Here is a 21,690-nt window from a genome sequence, read left to right on the forward strand (position 1 = left end):
TGATGGGTTGCAGCTGGAAGGGCATCTGCTGGTAAAGCATATGCTGGATAAGTTGGTGGTTTCCTTCCTCTGGGGACCCCTGATGAATGAAGGGACTAAGCTGAAGGAAAATGAATGAATTTTGGCCATCAGACAAAACGAATGTACATGTTTAATTATATTTTAATAAAATATTGTTTTATATCATGTTCTGGTGTAGACTATAAATTGTGTTTAATGTGTGTGTTTTTTTATGACTCACTTTTTCTGTTAAAATTTATGTTTTCAAATGGGACTAAACCTCTGTTATGTGTAAATTAAATGAATTATTGATATTAAAAGTAGGAAATGACAAATCTGAAACTTTAATAAAACATTGTTAAAGTGTCATTCCAAACAACACAATGTAGCAACCTTCCTACAATGTTGTGCCAACCTTGCTAAAAAGTTGAGGATTCTATGTTGTTGCTGAAGGTTTGTCACTACGATTGCAGATACACTTAAGCATCCTCAAGGTCTTGTTGAGAAGAATCTAACGTGAGAATTTTGGCAATTATACGTGATATTATACGTGATTTTTCCAAAACATTGTCATATGTTTAAAGCCTATACTTTTTTTTTTAGATGACAGATGTGTGATAAAAACACTTGATGTGTGGACTTTGATAAAACTCTATTAGGACCCCCTACATTTCACTATTGAGTAAAAATTTGTTATTTTTCCGTTATCGTTATTTAAGGAAACTCATTCTTCCATTTTAAAAAGTAATTTAGAAACAACGTCACGGCTATGAGGTGCAAATAGGATACTATCCATAGGTTTTGTCATTTTTTTAATGCGACATTAAACAATTCTGGAAAGATCTAGCCAAATATATTTTTTAAATGGCAAAACTTAGTTATTTTACATTAAAAGATATTTTTTAATTTTGAAACAGATCCAATAAAGTCTTGATCATATTGTTAATCTCTATTTTATTTGGCAAAATTTTACATACACAAACAGAAATTTGCTAAATCATCTCCCACATTAACAGTTTTTTTGTATCGAGTTTTGACTTCTTTATTTCAACTGTGAAATTGCTGACCCCAAGTTGCCTAGTTAACCTAGTTAAGCCTTTAAATGTCACTTTAAGCTGTATAGAAGTGTCTTGAAGAATATCTAGTCAAATATTATTACTGTCATCATGGCAAGATAAAAGAAATCAGTTATTAGAAATTAGGTATTAAAACTATTATGCTTAGAAATGTTGAAAAAAAAATCTTCTCACCGTTAAACAGAAATTGAGGAAAAAAATTAACGGGCTAATAATTCTTACTTCAACTGTGTGTGTATATATGTGTATATATATATATATATATATATATATATATATATATGTGTATATATATATATATATGTGTGTATATATATATATATATATGTGTGTATATATATATGTGTGTGTGTGTGTGTGTGTGTGTGTGCGTGGCGTGAATGCGTGCGTGTGTGTTTTTTATCATTATATTTTGCATTGTTATATTAGTTTTGTTTTTATGTTTCATTATTGTCTTGTGTGTTTGTTCCTGACGGTTTATGCAATAAAAAAATCAATAAATAAATAAAAAATAGGATACTATCTTTACCTCACCAGCCCCTGCTTTCTTTATAAAGATAGATAGATAGATAGATAGATAGATAGATAGATAGATAGATAGATAGATAGATAGATAGATAGATAGATAGATAGATAGATAGATAGGTTTAATTTTATGAAAAGGTGTTTGTTTCGTGTTTTCAGTGCTGAGTGAATGAATAATCTCCATAGCAACCAAACGACAAACATGGCCAACAGTGAGAGCCGCACCACACGAGTCTTTCTCAACAACATCGACTCATATTCATCCAAAAATCTCGCTCAGGTAAAGGAGTGACTGATTAGGTTCCGCGAATTGTATTAATATCACAAAAGCTGTGGAACAATGTTGTTTTGTTCAGTTCTTGTCCTCATGCGTGGTCGGCGCGTCTCTCAGTGAAGGAGAGGAAGAGGACAAACACGAAGCGTCTTCAGATGAACCATGTTTTGAGATAGTCGGAACAGTCGCGAATAAAGATGCCAAACAAGAAAGTTTTGCATTGGAGCAATACTGGGTAAGTTTCTTTTTTATAGTATTGTTGTTTGGTCTTTTATGTCTGGTGTGTAAAAAATTATATGATCAATTAATCCTGACAGCATCAGGTCATTGTAACATTAAATCATGTTTACTTAATTGTATAGGTTACGCAAGCTGTTTTAAGTGAGTTTAACATAAGTTCAATGGACTCATGAGGTTAATTTGATTTAGCTTAAAATTTTAAGGCAACCAGGCTTTTTTTTTTTACAGTGTGGAATTGCTAATTTATTTGAAAATGATTAAAAAGGCAGTTTGCATGGTCAGCAACAATACTCAGGTTGACTGTGGTGTTGACATGATGCTCAATTGACTCTATGCACGAACTCTGCTGACGTGTTTCCGGTAAAATTAAGCCAGTGACTCTGCTTCCGCATAGCGCGTTCTAAACTGAAATCTTATAGCGGCGAAACCTAAACGCATTCAAAGGGAGGCAAAGGAGGGAGATTTACACTTAAATTGATGAGGGTCCCGTGCCAGTGGATGCCCAGCATCTGGAAGATCATTTTTGTTCAGTTCCACAACCCAGGGCAGATGATTAATGCACCGTATCAGGCTGACAGTCTCCATGAGGAGGTGGAGTGACTGAAAGGAGACTGCTTTGATGCTGCTTTGGTGTTATACGGCTCTAAAGGTACGATTAAAAACGATGTACTAGAATTTAACCCAGATGAAAAAAAGTAACAAGTTGTAATTGTATGTTATATTAAATATTACGTTTTAACCAGAATATAGTAAATTGTACTATACTGTATATATTGTAGTACTTAAAAGGACTAAGCTTAAAAGAAAAACGAATGAATATTGTAGTATCTACTACTTTCTGTAATAATTGCAAGCAACATACTGTAGTATTAACTATCATGAACTTCAATAAATTGCAGTATAGTTAAAAAAAAAAAAAAAAAAAAAAATATATATATATATATATATATATATATATATATATATATATATATATATATATATATATATATATCACACACACACACACACATACACACAGACTAAACATTCTAGTGTCATGTAATAGTGAAAAAATAAACTGAAACAAATGTGTTAAGCACAAGTGTTTATATGCAAAACCTAATATATTTCTTTCTGTTTTATACATCTACTTGCTTTAAATCTGATTTAGGTTCACAGCTTGCATCCTACATCCAGAGTAACGTGTCCAGAGTAAGGGCAACTGTAAGGGGGATACCGTCTATGGCATGGCTGAGGGTCCACTTTGAGCATCTCATCCGCAGCATGAAGCAACACAGGATGGACAGTCATCATCTCTTTCTATTACAGCGAGCACCAACCAGATTTATACAAAGGCTTGCCTTCTGCCCATTAGTAAAAATTAAAGAGTACACACACTGTACATAATTTATATGTTTTTTTCCTGCACTGCAGGAATATAAGTTGTCAATATAATAAACATTAATTTTCAACATAATCATGTAAACATATATTACAGAACAATTTGAGTGAACAATTGCTCTGCACTAAGTAAATATAAATAACTGTAGATACTTGCACTGCAGGTGTAAATAAGCAGGGTATTATGTGCATAGAGAAATATGCAATGCTTACCTCCATCAACGTACTGCCTCTGTCTTTTGACAAAAATCAGGCGGGCAACTACCGTCAGAACCCAAGTGATGCTCAAGGACTGGTTGTATTTAATTACATTTAATGTTAGCCTTTTTAAAAAAGACAAGAATAATGCAAAATACATTAGTTTCAAGTCACAACAATGTAATGAATGGGATACCACCTCCAACTCATTTTCAACAAGGAAAACCCTGAAATATGTAAATATAAGTAACATTTGCACTGCAGTAATGTAAAAACATAACTTTAGACATTTGCACTGCAGTATAAATATAAAAAGTTTTACACAATGTTAAACATTTCCCTTACAGCGATGTGTAAAAATACAACATTAAACAATTTTTAAATAATTTGTGTGAGTGTTTGTTCAAATCTGTAATCATTGTGACAGGTAAAAGTAAAAAAGGAAAGAAATGGTCAGCTTCTTCTCAAACATGTTGATGTCTTTGTAGATGAGCTGGATCGTCATGTCATCCTGAGAATAAATAACCTCCCACTCAAACTATGCAGCTTCTCTGACTTCATCATCGACCTGAAACATGCTGATCTCTCCTGTCACTCCAGCCTTACAGGAAACCCTGGAAACTATAACTTATAGTTAATAACTCAAACTAGTTCATAAATATGTAAATAGATAGATATACAGATGGATAGAAATTATACAGGTAATTAAAATATAACATAAAAATCTATATGAACTGTGAGAAACAGACACGGCTAATGTTTTATTGCTATTCGTATATATAACATGACAATACTCACCCTCAAAATGATGACTGTAACTCGAAATGTAGAATTTGAACCTCTTCTCTCTTTGCTGCTTGATGTGACAGCTCTCTGTCTCACGATTCGATTAATGTCCTTCACGATAAACCGAGGAAACTCTTAGAAACAGCGAGTGTTATCTATCATCCTCACCTGCGCCATCCGCTTAAAGCGAGCGCTGTGCTGCACCGGAAGTTGTCCTGCGGGCTGACCGCAAACGTGGAAGAGATCGTGCATAGAGTCAATTGTTACTCATTGGCCCAAAGTGTGCCAAGAAAATATCCCCCACACCATTACACACCACCACCAGCCTGACCTGGTGAGGTGTTTTGTTGCTGTAGCCCATCCACCTCAAGGTTGGACGCATTCAGGGATGCTTCTCTGTATACTTCGGTTGTAACGGGTGGTTATTTGAGTTACTGTTGCCTTTCTATCTGCTCCAACCAGTGTGGCCATTCTCCTCTGATTTGATTAGATTAGATTAGATTCAACTTTATTGTCATTACACATGTACAAGTACAAGGCAACAAAATGCAGTTTCGGTCTAACCAGCAGTGCAATAGCAGCAAGTGCAGGATACAGGTATAAGTTATAAAGTGCAGTTATAGAAAAAACTATAGTAATATTTACAGATAGATGTACTATGAACATTATATACAGGTTGTATTAGCAATGAACAGATTTACAATAAATGAATATATGTACAGGATGCTATTAATAATCAGAAGTGTGCAATAAATGTACAATGAATATATGTACAGGATGCTATTAAAAGCAGAAGTGTGCAGATAGATAAACATAATTACAAATGTCCATGTGCAGTGGGTATGTACAGTTCAAATAAATGAATCAGTGCAATGAATATGTGCAAACTTTAAATGTGCAAATGTTAAATAGTGCAGTAATTGTGAGGAGTATAAATTAGAGGAGTGTGGGGGTGAATTGGGGGGCAAAAGAGTCAGTGAGGGGCAGAGTTCAGAAGGGAGACAGCTCTGGGGAAAAAGCTGTTCCTCAGTCTGCTGGTTTTTGTCCGGGGGAGCCTGAAGCGCCTGCAGGAAGGCAGGAGAGAAAACAGTCTGTGAGCAGGTTGAGAGGTGTCCTTAAGAATACTGCGTGCTCGGCGCAGACAGTGTTCTTCTGGATGTCCTCAATGGCTGGCAGCTTAGTTCCTGTGATGCGTTGGGCAGTTTTCACCACCCGCTGCAGTGCCTTACGCTCAGCAACAGAGCAGCTTCCATACCAGACTGTGAGGCAGTGGGTCAGGATGCTTTCTATTGTGCAACCGTAGAAGTTCACCAAGACGATTGATGAAAGCTGGTTCTTCTTAAGTTGCCTCAAGAAGAATAGGCGATGGGGAGCCTTCTTGATCAGGCTGGAGGTGTTGGTAGTCCAGGAAAGGTCCTTTGAGATGTGGGTCCCCAGGAACTTGAAGGATGAGACAGGATCAACGGCCATCCCATTAATGTGGATGGGATCATGTGAGCCTGTTCCTCCCTTCCTGAAGTCCACAATGAGCTCCTTGATCTTGTTGGTGTTAAGGAGCAGATTATTGTCGGTGCACCAAGTGGCCAGATGCTGTATCTCCTCCCTGTAGGCAGTCTCATCAATATTGCTGATTAGACCAATCACTGTAGTGTCATCTGCAAATTTGATGATGGTGTTGGATCTGTTCACAGGCCTACAGTCGATGGTAAAAAGGGAGTAGAGGAAGGGGCTCAGCACGCAGCCCTGTGGTACACCAGTGTTGAGTGTGACGGTGGTTGAGCAGATGTGGCCTGATCTAACATTCTGAGGTCTTTTAGTCAGAAAGTCCATAACCCAGTTGCAGAGAGACGCGTCGATATCCAGGTCTCTGAGTTTGATCAGTAACTTAGAGGGTATGAAAGTGTTGAATGCTGAGCTGAAGTCAACAAACAGCATTCGTGCATAAGTGTTTTATTGTCTAGGTGTATGAGTACAGAGTGCAGTGGTATGGAGACGGCATTTTCTGTGCTCCTGTTGCCACGGTAGGCAAACTGATGTGGGTCCAGTGTGGATGGCAGAGAGTCTTTCAGATGTGCCAGGACCAACCGCTCGAAGCACTTCATTATGATGGGTGTGAGTGCTACAGGGCGGTAGTCATTCAGGCATGTTGGGCTGGTGTGTTTGGGCAAGGAACACAACAACAAGGCATTTGTGCCCACAAAACTGCCACTCACTGGATGTGTGCCCTTTTTTTGGACCATTCTCTGTAAACCCTAGAGCTGGTTATGCATGAATGTCCCAGTAAATTAGCAGTTTCTGAAATACTGATCTGATGTGCATCCCTTCCTATTCAAAAGACGCTTTATGTAAAAGTCCCCTTCTGTTGACTAACAATATCAGACCTGCAAATTGCAAAGCCCTGTTTGCAGTTAAAGTTAAATAAATACTTCACACGGGCCAATCAAAGAAATCCAGTGAGCCGCATGTGGCCTGGGGCTGTAAAATGCCCAGGTCTGGTCTGAGGTCTGGCTATGCGAGACTATGAAGACCCCAACTTCCATGACCCCACACTCAGTCATAGCGTCATCAAACTATAACTTTATTTATTGTGAATATGTGCCCTCTAGTCTTATAAAGAACATACTGTGCATTTAATTAAATTCTAATCCATTCATTTGTTTTCAGTGGTTTACTGTATGTTTTAATTATTCATATGTTAATTCTCTAGCTCTGCATTTTGAAATCGATCTTTTTGAATCCCCCAAAATATTCATACTGCTGTCATCGATCATGACATGGGTGATGACAAAACCACCTGATCCTGTGAGTGTTGCTTTTAAATATTCCCTTTAATGGGGCAATTGACACCATGCTGAAATTCATTTTTATAGACCAGCTCATCTGGCACCAACAACCATGCCACGGTCAAAGTCACTTAAATCACCTTTCTTCCCCATTCTGATGCTCGCTTTGAACAGCAGCAGGTCATCTTGACCATGCCTACATGCCTAAATGCATTGAGTTGCTGCCATGTGGTTGGCTGAAATTTGCATTAACGAGCAGTTGGACAGGTGTACCTAATAAAGTGGCTTGTAAGTGTAAGGGAAAATGGGAAAATATAACCCTTTTGCAAACTTAACAATGAAAATTATTGTTTTATTGTGTTGAAATATCAGATAATTTGACATTTTATGGCACGGCCAAACCGTATTTTGAGTACTAGTTATAACCACATCTCTTGTTTTATCATTTTTCAGTCTCTGAGTCGAGATGAACTCCTGCAGTGTCTGATGCGCTGTGATGTTATTGTGTATAACATCACAGAACACACGAACCTCATAGATGAGGCGACATGGGCCATTTCAGGTGACGATGCTTCATATTTTCATACTATTTAGTTGAGCTGACTCTCCAGTAGTATCTGGATGCAGACTTGCATATGCAAGCTGAAACTGAAAGTCAACCACAATGCACTCATCGGAGCTAGTGAGGTTTCTGTAAAGGGTAGGGTTAGGGGAAGAGTTAGGTGTGCACATTAAAAGCATTGCATGCAGCTCAGCTTGGTCTGCCGTCAGTCTGAGGCAGGGGTGGGCAATTAATCAATTCAAAAGACGCTATGTCACACGGGCCAATCAAAGAAGACTATGAAGACCCCAACTCCCATAAATCCACACTTAGTCATAGCGTCATCAAACTATACCTTTGTTTATTTCTGAATATTTGCCCTCTAGTGTCATGAAGAACATACTGTGCATTTAAGTAAATTCTAATGCATTCATTTATTTTTAGCTGTTTACTGTATGTTTTAATTATTCATACGTTAAATCTCTAGCTCTGCATTCTGAAATCGGACATTTTGAGTCCCCCAAAATATTCATCCTGCTGTCACCGATTATGACATGGGCGATGACCAAACCACCTGATCCTGTGAGTGTTGCTTTTTAAATATTCTCTATAATGGAGCAATTGACAGCATGCTGAAATTAATTTTCTTTGTTTAGTTTTAGGTTTTAAAAGTATAAAATGATATGTTAGTTAAATAAACACATATTTTAAACTGAATCTTGTTCATTGTAGGATTTCAATTAAATCATAGAAAGAAAAATAATAAAGTTTAACAGTTTAAAGTATTAATAAATTACATTTAATTACATTAATTTGTTTTTATTTAATGTGAAAAGTGGACAGTTTTTTAAACATACAGATGACTTCAACAAAAGCAAGTCACTTTTATTGGTAACACTTTATTTTGATGGTCCATTTGAGTATTAGTAGACTGTCTGCTTAATATCTGTTGATGCTGCTCCTTCAACAGACATTTAACTGACTATAAGAAACTTACATTAACCCTAACCCCAACCTAACAGTCTACTTATAATCTACTGAGAATTAGTTGCAATGTAACTTAAATTCAACAAACGAACCATCAAAATAAAGTGTGACCCTTTTATTTTCTATAAAGCTTCATACAATGCATATTGTCTCAAAGTCCCATAGATGAACAGGAAAAGTATTATAAATAAATATAGTATAAATAAATCAGCACTGTAAAAAACTGCGTTTTACACAATTGATTTGTGTTGGGACAACATGAAAGAACGGTAAAAATATTACAAATTTTGAATTTAAGTGGATTGAACAGAAAACAATTAGGTTGTCCATAAAATAATCAAGAGCTGTGGTGTTTCAGATGAGTAGTTTGAACAAACAGCAAACGTCGTTTTTTTTTTTTATTTTAATTTTTTTGTGAGATTTTATTTTATTTTTATATAATCAATATATCAGGCAGATAGCAGAATAATAGTATATCAATGATTAACAAGCTCTGAACTTATTTTGAACTTATAAATTTTCAATAAAATGAGATTTTACTTCTGTCACAGTGACTAAAAACAGACATAATTGCTTTTGCTTTACTTAAAAAAAAAACATTTGCTGCTTATTTAAACTACTTTAATTTTTTTTAGGTTTTTGCCACAACTTAACTTCTTTATGTTCAATCCACGTAAATTTGTAAAAACAATTAAGTTAACTTAATCGATTGTGTGGAACCCAGCATTTATTTTACCAGTCTTTTTCTGGTTTCATCTTAAGGATGATCCTGACATCCCTTTGACTGAAGATGACTACAAAAAAAGAAGACCACATCCAAACTATAAGGAACACACCAGCACAGAGAAACTCGTGCTTAAACTGGGGAAGACTGTAATGATCAACCTTGAATCAGAAGCACATTTCTTTGCATGAATAACATCGCTTAACATTTGAGACAAACCTTTTGTTGTCTTTTCTTTCAGAAAAAGTCAATCCTGGGAACATATATTATAACATCAGGACTGCAGTATGGCATGGGCGAAAACATGTTCCACTTCTTCTTCAAAGTATTGAAACAACTATATAGAGAAAAGCACAATTATCACTATTAATCCAAAATTACATTTGGGTACACTTTATGTTAAGGTGTTCTTGTTACAGTGTGACTCTTTGTTTAACTACACTGTAAAAAATATCTGTTAATTAACAGTTTCCGTATTGTGTGTTTTCCGTTTATTTATGATTGTGAATTGCATTATGGGATGTTGCTCTCTGTTCTGTCCACTTTTTAAAAAATATAATATATAGAGAAATGAGTCTGTAAATTAACAGAATTGTTCTGGCAGCCTATTACAAGGTTTTTGCTGCATAATATGCAATATCATCCCATACAATATATCACTTTAAATTATTAAAAACGTTTTTGAACGTAACTTTTTCCAGCTTTTTATGGGTAAAAGTTGTCAGATAAAAGGTCAAGGTGTCATAATGTGATTCAAAAGCAAAAATAATAAATACAGAAATCACAAAATATGGAACACTGTTAATTTATAATATTTTTTTTTGTGAAATTTTTTTAGACCATTTTGCAGCATGTCAACAATAACAATGGTCCTAATGTATTTCCTGTTTTACATTTTACATTTTTAGAATCGCGAAAGATCCACATATTGATAAATAATAGCCTCTTTCATACGTACAGATCTTTCCGGCAATTTTCCAGAAAGGGATCATGTGTGAACAGGCCCTTTTTGAAAATACCAGTAAATTCATTCCGGCAATTTTCCAGAAAGGGATCATGTGTGAACAGGCCCTTTTTGAAAATACCAGTAAATTCATTCCGGCAATTATCCAGAAAGAGAAGTTTTAAGATTACCAATAATTTGCCAGAATGCTGTTCGATGTGAACGCAGAAGGAAAACTGCTGGAAAGAGCGGGTTAACGATTAGATCCTGCTGACGTGAGACATCTACTCCAGCCAATCACAACATTCAGATGCATTTACATCCGCGCTGTTTCCGAAAATAAAAGACTTTGAATATTTTTCCAGACACATTTAGCTTCAAGATGTTTGTCAGATAACGTTTTTATGTTCCTTAATGGCAGCTGTGTAAAAAATTATCGATAAAATGATTATGATAAACCGCTGTTTGTTTACCTTCAAGCTTTTCTTCAGTTGTTTGATGTGTTTGCACGTGAAGCAGTCGATGAGCGTGAACACACACATATTATGTACCATCAACAATAGCCCGACCCATTCTGTATTTACAAAAACAAGCACAGCCAGTCATTTCTGGTTAATGATGTCAGAATTTACCAGTATTTTGGAATGGATGTGTGAATGGTATTTTACGGAAAAATTCCGGAATGTCCTGGCCTGTGTAAACAGCGCTTTTTTTAATTTACGGGTAAAGTCATTCCAGTAATTTTCTGGATATTTAACAGTATTATTGTGTGCAAGGGGCTAATGTTACGACAACTGTTTTAACATTTTTTAAATTTTTTATTGAATCATCTCTTGTTACAGTTTTGAAACAGTTTGACAACAAGAAGGAAAGGTTCATGGGCCAATAACATCACCACATTGAAATGGTCTATACTGTGGAGGCGGGCTTATTTACATTATTATATCTTATAGTAGAACATTCCATTTCCTGTCATTTTCACAGACTGCCTTAATATAAGCTATTTTTAGAGTAACAACAAAGTTTTGAGCTTCGAAATTTACAGGATGTTTTTATAGTACTGTAACCTTTTTTATATCAAAAGATCAAGGAAATTTTGGATTCTCAGTTCATGACCCCTTTAAGTTAACTTTTGTAGAACTTAATTAACTGATTAACCTAAAGTAAGATAAATTAACATTAAAACATTTGTTGTCATGACTTTTTGTTTAGGGTTACATGCACTTAATTATGCACAATTAATTGTAATTACTACAGTATGTATGTGGAAAATGTGTAACAAGGACACCTTAAAGTACTACCTCACATTTTGTTATCTAACTTGTTGACTTTCCCACAGACAGCTTGGCTTGGAAAGCTGAGCAGCATCCCTATTTTTGGGCCTGGGACAAATAACATTCCTGCCATTCACGTCTATGACCTCGCAAGGTTTGAGAAATAGTCGTTTTGACATTTTCTCTCATCGCATGGTGATTTGTTTAACTTTAAGCTTCGTTCTCAAGCCATATTTTGTCGCCATTTTTCATTTTCAGAGTGGTGCAGAAGATCATTGATCACAAACCGAAAACGCATTATTTCATCGCTGTGGATGAATCCAAGAACACTTTTGAAGACATTGTGAAAGTATTAAATCATTGCAGACACTCAGTTTTTTTTTTTTTTTATATATATCTGTGTGATTTATAGAGTTCAGATGTACTATAATGCTCACACACAGTTCATGGCCAGAATTACTAAATAGTACAAATTAGTTTGAGGCCGTAGTCCTGTAAAAGTGCAGATTCTAGTGCAAATTACAGACAACATATAAATTAAAAAACGCACACACACACACACACACACACACACACACACACACACAGCCTTTTGACATTTGTGACCTTGGACCACAAAAACATTCATAAGTGTCTTTTTTGGTCTGTTTACATTGATGGCCAAGTTTACTACTAACGTTGTCCTAATGAAGTTCTAGAGACCCATCAAACAATTTTGTGTTTAATGGATGTCTAATAGACATCTAAACATAGCTTAGCTAAAACAAGGCTAAACTTGGGCTGTCAGTGAAAATCTAATAGACATCTAAGAATAGCCCAAAATTAGGCTAGTCGTCAAATAGACAGATTAGACAGACTTTAAATGTGTAGTCATTTATTTCTGTTTAACTGATGACTAGTCTAGTTTTGGCCAATTCTTAGACCTCTATTAGATTTTCACTGACAGCCCAAGTTTAGCCTTGTTTTAGCTAAGCTATGTTTAGATGTCTATTAGACATCCATTAAACACAAAATTGTTTAGCCAAGGCAACTATGTTTAGATGTCTATTAGACATCTTTTAAAAAGCAAACCTAAATGCTTGCTGGGGAGTTTTAATAAATTTGCACTAGGAGATTTACAAAAAATCTTTACTTAAAGGGATAGTTCACTCAAAAATTAAAATTTAACCATAATTTACTCATCTTTTACTTATTTCAAACCTTGAGTTGCTTTTGTTGAACACAAAACAATATATTTTGAAGAAAGCTGAAAATTTTTCCCAGCGATGGGTTGCAGCTGAAAGGGCATCTACTGCGTAAAACATATGGTGGATTAGTTGGCGGTTCATTCCGCTGTGGCAACCCTAAGTCGAAAAGAAAATGAATGAAAGCTGAAAATTTTTAACTAATATTGACATAATTGGCATAATATCGACAGATTCATAATATTTGGAGATGGATGAAAACCTTTAACTGTTGATGTCCATAATATTTGTTTTTCTTATTATGGAAGTCAATATTGAAAGGTTTGCATTTATCTCTAAAATATGTTATTTAGTATTCAACAGAATAAAGAAACTTATAAAGGTTTGAAACCATTCGAGGGTGAGTAAATAGTGAGTAAATGTAGGTTTTTTTGGGGGGTGAACTACTGCTTTAAAAGTCTAATGATTTTTGTTTTTAATGAAAAATCTGTCATTTTGACCTATGCAATGTATTTTTAGCTTTTGCAAAATATCTACCTATGCAAGACTGGGTTTTGTTATCCAGGGTCATGTTTTTTAATCGATGCAGAGTTATCCACGTCTGCATTGGGATGCGTCCAAGAATCACTTTTTTTGGTGCAAGGTTTCAGCCTATAAACTTTCTCAGGCATATTGGTTTTGGAAGTTTTATTGCTTTAATTTTTCTAATTGGCAATTTAAAAAGTGTTGTCAGTTCAAACACATGAATAAACAATAGGTTTGTACCCACAAAACATAATTGTGTTCAAATGATGCCTTTTTTTGGACAATTAGACATTGAAATGACATCCCCTAAGGGTTCAGAATGAAAATTTTTATGATGTCCTTATTGGACTTACACGCAGCCTTAGATGAAATAAACTAAAACATAGGATCTCTCAAAGTCTCAGCATCATTGAAGACCTCTACAACCAGCACCAGCAGCTTCACTTATAATTAATCTGTTTGACATTATTACTGTCAGAAGTTCTCAGTCACAGTTATTGAGAACTTAAAATTCTTAAGAAGAGTGGTTTCTTTATGCTATGTCAATGTGCTATGTCAAAACATACTGCTGGAAAAAAAGGATTGTTGCTTTTTCTTTTAAAAGTTTCATTTACTGGTTTGTCAGTGATTTTAATTTTGTACAATGATGATAACATGATGTTGATTTCACTTGTTAGTAGAAATCACTTGGTTCTGCATATTGAAAGCCAGCAGTACATTGGTCAGGTTTTAAAAACACCTTGAACGTCTGAGTAGCTCAAAAAGAGACATCATGAATCATCATATTCTTCTAAATGATGTTAACACATTTCATGCTGCAGTGCATGCTGGGAGAATCATACAACACTTGTCTGTGACTGTATAGAAATGTTTCACCATCATTGAGACGCTGATTCTTGATGTCTGTGTGTTTTTAGTGCATCAGATGTTCACTGTGCTTTTAAAACCTGACCAATCCACTGCTGGCTTTAAATGTGTTATCAGTGTAATAAACACCACAGTGCCATTATTATACAACAATAAAAATCACTGACTAAATGAGATCAGCAAATCAAACTTTTAAATAACCCATAAGCATTAACTTACATAGCAACAGTCACATACTTTAGCTATCCTTTTAACAGTGAGCACAAGTAAAGCAGCCATGCTTTACTGCAATGGTGATTCTGAAAACGTATTCACAATAAAACAACTAAAGCATTTCATTTTTAATAAATGTGATGGGGGCATTTGAAGACATCTGACAGTAATAAAGTCAAGCAGATTAGTAGTAAGTGAAGCGGCTGATGCTGTTTGATGAGTTGTTTACTGATCCCCTGCTGAGATTTGAGAGATTTAATGTTTTAGTTGATTTTATCTTTGGCTTTGTCTAAGTCCAAAAAGCACGTCATAAAAACTTTTATTCTGCACCCTTGGGGACATCATTTCAACATCTAATTGTCCAAAAAATAAATAAAAATCGTCTAAAAGACGTCATTTGAACACAATTGTGTTTAGTGGGAAGGAGAAAATCAGCATGTCAAAATGTGCAAAAACCAAACAAACATTCCCACTCACTATCAATATATCAAACAAATTGAAATATTGTTACCTTGCAATCCATCATCCTGAAATCAGAACCACATTTATTAGCATTAATAACAAATAACAACCTTCAAATAGCTTAATTTATGAGACAAACGTCCTGGTTTCCACAAACTTCACAAATTCAAATACTTGTGAATTTCTGTTCAGATTTCACATCATATATTTATATGTCTGAACAGTATTTCAAAAGAGTTTAAATTATGAACATCTTCAACAAAATCATGTCATAAATCAAGTCACCCCCCCGTTATTTTCTATAGCGATTCATACAATGTAGATTGCCTCAAAGCCACATTCCAACGATAAGCAAGGACTGGAAAGTCAGATTACATTATTTAGTATTTTGTTTAATATATTCAATATATCAGGCAGATAGCACATTAGTGGTATACCATAGATCAGAGGTCACCAATCTCGGTCCAGGAGGGCCGGTGTCCCTGCAGGGTTTAGCTCTAACTTGCCTTAACACACCTGCCTGCTGTTTCAAAGATTCCTGGTAAGACCTTGATTAGCTTGTTCAGGTGTGTTTGATTATGGTTGGAGCTTAAATCTGCAGGACACCGGCCCTCCAGGAACAAGATTGGTGACCCCTGCCATAGATTGACAAAATCTCAATTTACTTAACAATTAATAAATCGTCCTTCAAAATGTCTTTCCATTGGGAGCAACTGATATTTTACTTTCAGAACTAAAGTCTTACACATAGTAACTATAAATTACAGTATTAAACCATTTTTACACTCAATTTTGTTTTATATCTATGCAATTTATAGCATTTAGATATACTGAGTGTAATGTTTACATACAATTCTGGGCCAGAATTACTAAACACAAGTTTACACACACACACACACACACACACACACACACACACACACACACACACAGCCAGATCAGTTTGTTATAATGACAAATGTAATCTACCTAATAAATGTGACTTGAAAATCTCATATGAATAGATACCCACCAAGCAATTTTGTGTTTAATAGACATCTAAACATAGACATCTTGGCAAAAAAAAGACTTAACTTTGACTGTCATTGAATGACATCTATTAGATGTCTAACGATAGTCATCAAACAGACAGATTAGACAGGCTTCACATGTCTAGTCATTCATTCTTGTCATTCCTTCATCACATTTGATGATTAGTCAATTTTTGGACTGTTGTTAAATCTATATTAGATTTTTATTGACTGCCCAAATTTTATTTTAGCCAAGGTGTCTGTGTTTGGATATCAGATATTAGATGTTTAATAAACGTTAAATATGTTGGCTGGGTAAATGTTATCTTCTGGCCTTCCAGACTATGTCTGCTACTATTTTGTGTGTCTTGAGTAAATCCTGGCAGTAGTATTTCTTTTGTAACAGCAAATGGTTGTGTTGGGGGAAGCTGCTAGTAAATATGGCTGTTGGCTTTGCAATGAGAAAAAGCTTCAAAACCATTAGTGACCATGCTGCTGTCTGTTTCCTTAGGCCATTGCCTCTGCAGTAGGTTCTGGACAAACAGAAAATGTCCTGAAGGAGGATGCCAGTGGCAATATTACGGTAGGCTGTTTTAGACAAACACTAATTTCTGCCTTGTCAGAAAACAAAATTAGAATTTTGATATATAATGTGTATTTTCACAGGAAACCGAGTTGCTTTACCTCAGTGTCAATCTTCGGATTGAGTCTGTTTTCGTAAAGGAACGGTTAAACATCAACTTGGATTTTGAATCTGGAATAGTTGATAACATTGTTCGTGTGGTGGAGGAATTCAAACAGACAAGGCAACTGTTGGTAGGGTTTGATCAGATCACTTTTTTATAGTCTTTTATTTTTACCAATAGCTAATAATGCATTGTACGGTATGTGTCCAAATGATAGATTTTCCTCTTATGCCAAAAATCCTCAGAATATTAAGTAAAGATCATGTATCATGAAAATATTTCGCACTTTTTCCACTGTAAAAATATCAAAATTAAATTTTTGATTAGCAATATGTATATGCATTTAGACTTTAAAGGAGACCTATTATGCCAAAGTCACTTTTATAAGGAGTTTAAACACAGTTGTGTGGCAACAGTGTGTGAATGTACACTGTACAAAATGCAGGGTTCCACACAATTCATTCATGTTGTCCCAACACAAATTGAATAAGTTAACTTAACACTTTTAACAAATTTATGTGCATTAAACATAAAAAAATTAAGTTGTCCCAATGAAATCTCAACAATAGTGTTGTTTCAGCTCATTTTAAATAAGTAGTTTGAACGAGCAAAAAAAAAAAAACAAGGATGGAGGAGGACATAAACAAGGATGTAAACAATGGGAAATGCTGCTTGGTACCGCTAACAATTTAGCTACAAATTCATATTTATCTGTCAAACTACTGTAAACGGCCGCAATCTTCAGCAGCGCGTACGGTGTCCCTCTGCAGCTGCTTTTCGTGTGTTCTACAACTCAAATAACAAACTCGTAAAAGATATGTGAAAAATTTCATATTACCTACACAAGATTTTATTTTAGAGAGCAGGCATGAGGTTCAGCTGTGTCCTCTGTGTCATTTTCTGTCTGATTCAGGCACAAACTGATACGCTAACAGCTACTCTGACTGACAGTATTTACAGAGCAGAGGCAAAGCGCCTACTTGTAGGGACTGACGCTTTTCCTGGTGACGTGGAGCCGATCTGCGAATCACAGCACATTATGTTAGCTGACCAATCAGAGCCTCTTAAGGGCGGGCCTTTCAGAGGAACTAGGAAATATGACAATCGCGTTCATTGCTCTCTGGACCACCCCTTTAATATAAATGTTTTAGGAAGCACATGAACACTGTAGTTTCCATAGATCACCTTCTTCTGAACCACTTCTTTTGACATTTTCAGTTTTTCACAGAGATAATGTTTGTCCTGTTTTGAATCTAAAATAGGGATTTGTAGCTCCACCCCCTTTTGAAAAGAGTACAATGGGTGCAATTTGGATCAAAGCCTAAGAGGGGAAGTTTTTAAAGTGTTATAAAACATTATTTGTGTGGAATTTTGAGCTGAACCTTCACATACACATTCTAGACACATCAGAGTATTATTTTACATCTTATAAAAAGCGGCATAATAGGTCCTCTTCAAACGCAATTTTTCTTTCTATTTAGAAAGAAAATATACAGTTGAAGAATTATTACCTCCCTTTGAATTTTTTTTATATTTCCCAAATGATGTTTAACAGAGCAAGGAAATTTTCACAGTAAAAAAATTGATCATAATTGATAATAAATCTGATAATATTTTTTCTTCTGGAGCAAGTCTTATTTGTTTTATTTCAGCTAGCATAAAAGCAGTTTTTAATTTTTTAAAAACCATTTTAAGGTCACAATTATTAGCACCTTTAAGCTTTATTTTTTTCGACTGTCTACAGAACAAACCATCGTTATACAATAACTTACCGAATTACCCTAACCTGCCTAGTTAACCTAATGAACCTAGTTAAGCCCTTAAATGTCACTTTAAGCTGTATAGAAGTGTCTTGAAAAATATGTAGTCAAATATTATTTACTGTTATTAGAAAGTTATTAGAAATCAGTTATTAAAACTATTATGTTTAGAAATGTATTAGTAATATTATTATTATATTAATATATGAATACAAGTAATGTGGTTTTAGAAAATGTGTACATGCTCATATTTTGCATTTAATTTTCTTCAGCCCATAAAAATCTGTCTTCTTGGGCCCCCTGCTGTTGGCAAAAGCACAGTTGCAGCAGAGTTGTGCAGATATTACAAACTTCACCATGTTGCTGTTGATGAAGCCGTCAGTGAGAAAGTCAGACAGTTGGTGAGTGAGATACATATTAAGCACATAAAACAAAAACAATTGAAGGTCATTTTTGTACGAATAATTGAATTATGCACATGAAATTACTCAAAAATGCCAGCAGAGACATATGTATTATTCCAAAGATTGTTGAGCAAATATATTAAGCTGCAGAGCTATTTTCAACATTATATAACAGTATAATATAAGTACCAGATTAGTATAGAGCAAATAATAATTTCTGAAGAACACTTAAACAATGAACATTTCCACACCGTTTACTCATTTATTCATAGAGGATGAGTAAATGATGACCATTTTCAATTTTGGGTGCACTGTGTCATTAAGACTGGAATAATTGATGGTGACATTTCTATTAAAGTCTTTCCTATCAAAGTCTATTATATACATTGTTTGAAAAATACATTATAATAAGGTGGTGTCACGGTGGCGCAATGGGTAGCACGATCGCCTCACAACAAGAAGGTTGTTGGCTCAAGCCTCGGCTGGGTCAGTTGGCATTTCTGTGTGGAGTTTGCCTGTTCTCCCAATGTTCATGTGGGTTTCCTCCGGGAGCTCCAGTTTTCCCCCACAGTCCAAAGACATGCGCTATAGGTAAATTGAATAAGCTAAATTGGCCGTAGTGTGTGTGTGTGTGTGTGAATGTAAGAGTTTATGAGTGTTTCTCAGTAATAGGTTGCAGCTGGAAGGGCATCCGCTGCGTAAAAACATATTCATTTCACTGTGGCAAACCCTGATTAATAAAGGGACTAAGCCGAAGAGAAAATGAAATTAAATGAAATTATAAAATGAACAAAGAATGAACAATGCATTATTTGCAGTATTTGTTCATGTTAGTTAACGTTAATGAAAATGCAGTTGTTCATTGTTCATGTAACCACTTCGTTGCATAGATTCAACAAGGTACTGGAAATATTCCTCAGAGATTTTGGTCCGTATTGACATGACAGCATCACACAGTTGCTGCAGATTTGTCAGCTGCACATCCATGATGTGAATCTTTCATTCCACCACACCCCCAAAGGTGCTCTATTGGATTGAGGTCTGGTGACTTTGGAGGCCATTTGAGTACAGTGAACTCATTATCATGTTCAACAAACCATTCTGAGATGATTCACGCTTTATGACATGGCGCATTATCCTACTATTACCCATCAGAATATGGGTACACTGTGGTCATAAAGGGATGGACTTGGTCAGCAACAAAACTCAGGTAGGCTGTGACGTTGACACAATGCTCAATTAGTACTAACGTGCCCAAAGTGTGGCAAGAAAATATCCCCCACACTCATAAGCAGGTTGCACACCGGAAGCGCCGCTCGGCGTCGCGACACGGTGCGCGCATGACAGTTAAAAGTATCAGTTTCCTGTTCTTAGCTTACAGGAGTGGCACCCGGTGTGGTCTTCTGATGCTGTAGCTCATCCGCCTTAAGGTTGGACGAGTTGTGTTGTGTTCAGAGATGCTCTTTTGCATACGTCGATTGTAACGAGTGGTTATTTGAGTTACTGTTGCCTTTCTATCAGCTGGAGCCAGTCTGGTCATTCTCCTCTGACCTCTGGCATCAATAAGACATTTGGGCCCACGGGACCGCCGCTCACTGGATATTTTCTCCTTTTTGGACCATTCTCTGCAAACCCTAGAGATGGTTGTGTGTGAAAATCCCAGTAGATGAGCAGTTTCTGAACTACTCAGACCAGCCCGTCTGGCATCAACAACCATGCCACGTTCAAAGTCACTTAAATCACCTTACTTCCCTATTCTGATGCTCAGTTTGAACTGCAGCAGATCGCCTTGACCTTGTCGACATGTCTAACCTGTATATTTATAACAATCTGTACATACAACTCAACATCCAGGTTTCTTGACTAACCGCATCTGTTAAATGTTTATCTTTTTTTTTTTTTTTGTCACTTGTCACTTTATGTACACTGGAAGCTTCTGTAGCCAAAACAAATTCCTTTTGTGTGTGAAGCACACTTGGCAATAAAACTGATTCTGATTCTGATTCTAAATGCAGGTGCAATGAGTTGCTGCCAAGTGATTGGCTGATTAGAAATTTGCATTAAGAAGCAGTTGGACAGGTGTACCCAATAAAGTGGCCAGTGAGTGTATATGAAGCTGACTTTCCAGTGTGTGTTTTCCAGGAGGAACTGCTTGAGAGAAATGAGAAGACAGCTGAGAATGAGGAAATGCTCTCAACTGCTGAAGAGCAATTTGAAGCTATAAAGAACAGCATGCTTCAAAATGATGGTATGCATTCACTGAAAACTTATTTCTTATTATCATATGTCTAAAATAAGAGTAAGATTGATATTTCTTGAGAAAATGCTCCTAACGTTACTTAAATGGACAGTTCACCCAATATACAACATTCGGTCATCATTCATATACTCACTCTTAAATTGTCACCTACCTGTTTAAGTTGCTTTCTTCGGTTGAACACAAAAGAATATATTTTGAAGAAAGGTGGAAAATAGTAATCATTGACATCCATAGTATTTACTTTTCCAACTATGTAAGTGATTATTGATTTTTAGCTTTCTTCAAATTATCTTTTTCTGTGTTCAACATGAAAGAAACCCGTGAAGGTTTGGAACTTCTTAAGGGTGATTTTTCATTTTTGTGTGAACTATCCCTTTAATCCAGTTAGTTTTATGTTTTCTCACAGGCCAGTTGGACAACCAGCAAGTAATGCATATCATAATGGAGAAGTTAAACTCAATGCCTTGCAGAAATCAAGGGTTTGTTCTTGATGGATACCCAAAGACTTATTCACAGGCTAATGAGCTTTTCCAAGGTCAGATATACTCATTTCCAACAGCAAACTTCAAAATGGAAATATATGTT

The 21,690-nt window shown here is 35.7% G+C and overlaps 1 protein-coding gene across 3 annotated transcripts in view; it reads left to right on the forward strand.

Moving 5' to 3' along the window:
* The first annotated feature begins 1,770 nt into the window (after positions 1-1,770).
* The window catches only part of LOC130213818 (adenylate kinase 7-like), a 28,394-nt gene continuing 8,474 nt past the window's right edge, over positions 1,771-21,690 (forward strand). The window contains exons 1-13 of one of the 3 annotated variants that reach the window (XM_056445600.1): positions 1,771-1,881; positions 1,958-2,110; positions 7,719-7,827; positions 8,294-8,388; positions 9,556-9,666; positions 9,759-9,842; positions 11,800-11,888; positions 11,993-12,083; positions 16,507-16,578; positions 16,662-16,811; positions 18,714-18,842; positions 20,988-21,093; positions 21,512-21,640. In XM_056445600.1, coding sequence (XP_056301575.1) covers positions 1,771-1,881; positions 1,958-2,110; positions 7,719-7,827; positions 8,294-8,388; positions 9,556-9,666; positions 9,759-9,842; positions 11,800-11,888; positions 11,993-12,083; positions 16,507-16,578; positions 16,662-16,811; positions 18,714-18,842; positions 20,988-21,093; positions 21,512-21,640 — 1,429 coding nt within the window. Of the gene's footprint in view, positions 1,882-1,957; positions 2,111-6,509; positions 6,595-7,718; positions 7,828-8,293; positions 8,389-9,555; positions 9,667-9,758; positions 9,843-11,799; positions 11,889-11,992; positions 12,084-16,506; positions 16,579-16,661; positions 16,812-18,713; positions 18,843-20,987; positions 21,094-21,511; positions 21,641-21,690 lie in introns of those variants that run through there. The other 2 variants (XM_056445602.1, XM_056445603.1) reach the window with 2 other exon arrangements.

The sequence above is a fragment of the Danio aesculapii genome, chromosome 20, assembly GCF_903798145.1.
Source record: "Danio aesculapii chromosome 20, fDanAes4.1, whole genome shotgun sequence".
In the NCBI taxonomy this organism is placed as follows: domain Eukaryota; kingdom Metazoa; phylum Chordata; class Actinopteri; order Cypriniformes; family Danionidae; genus Danio; species Danio aesculapii.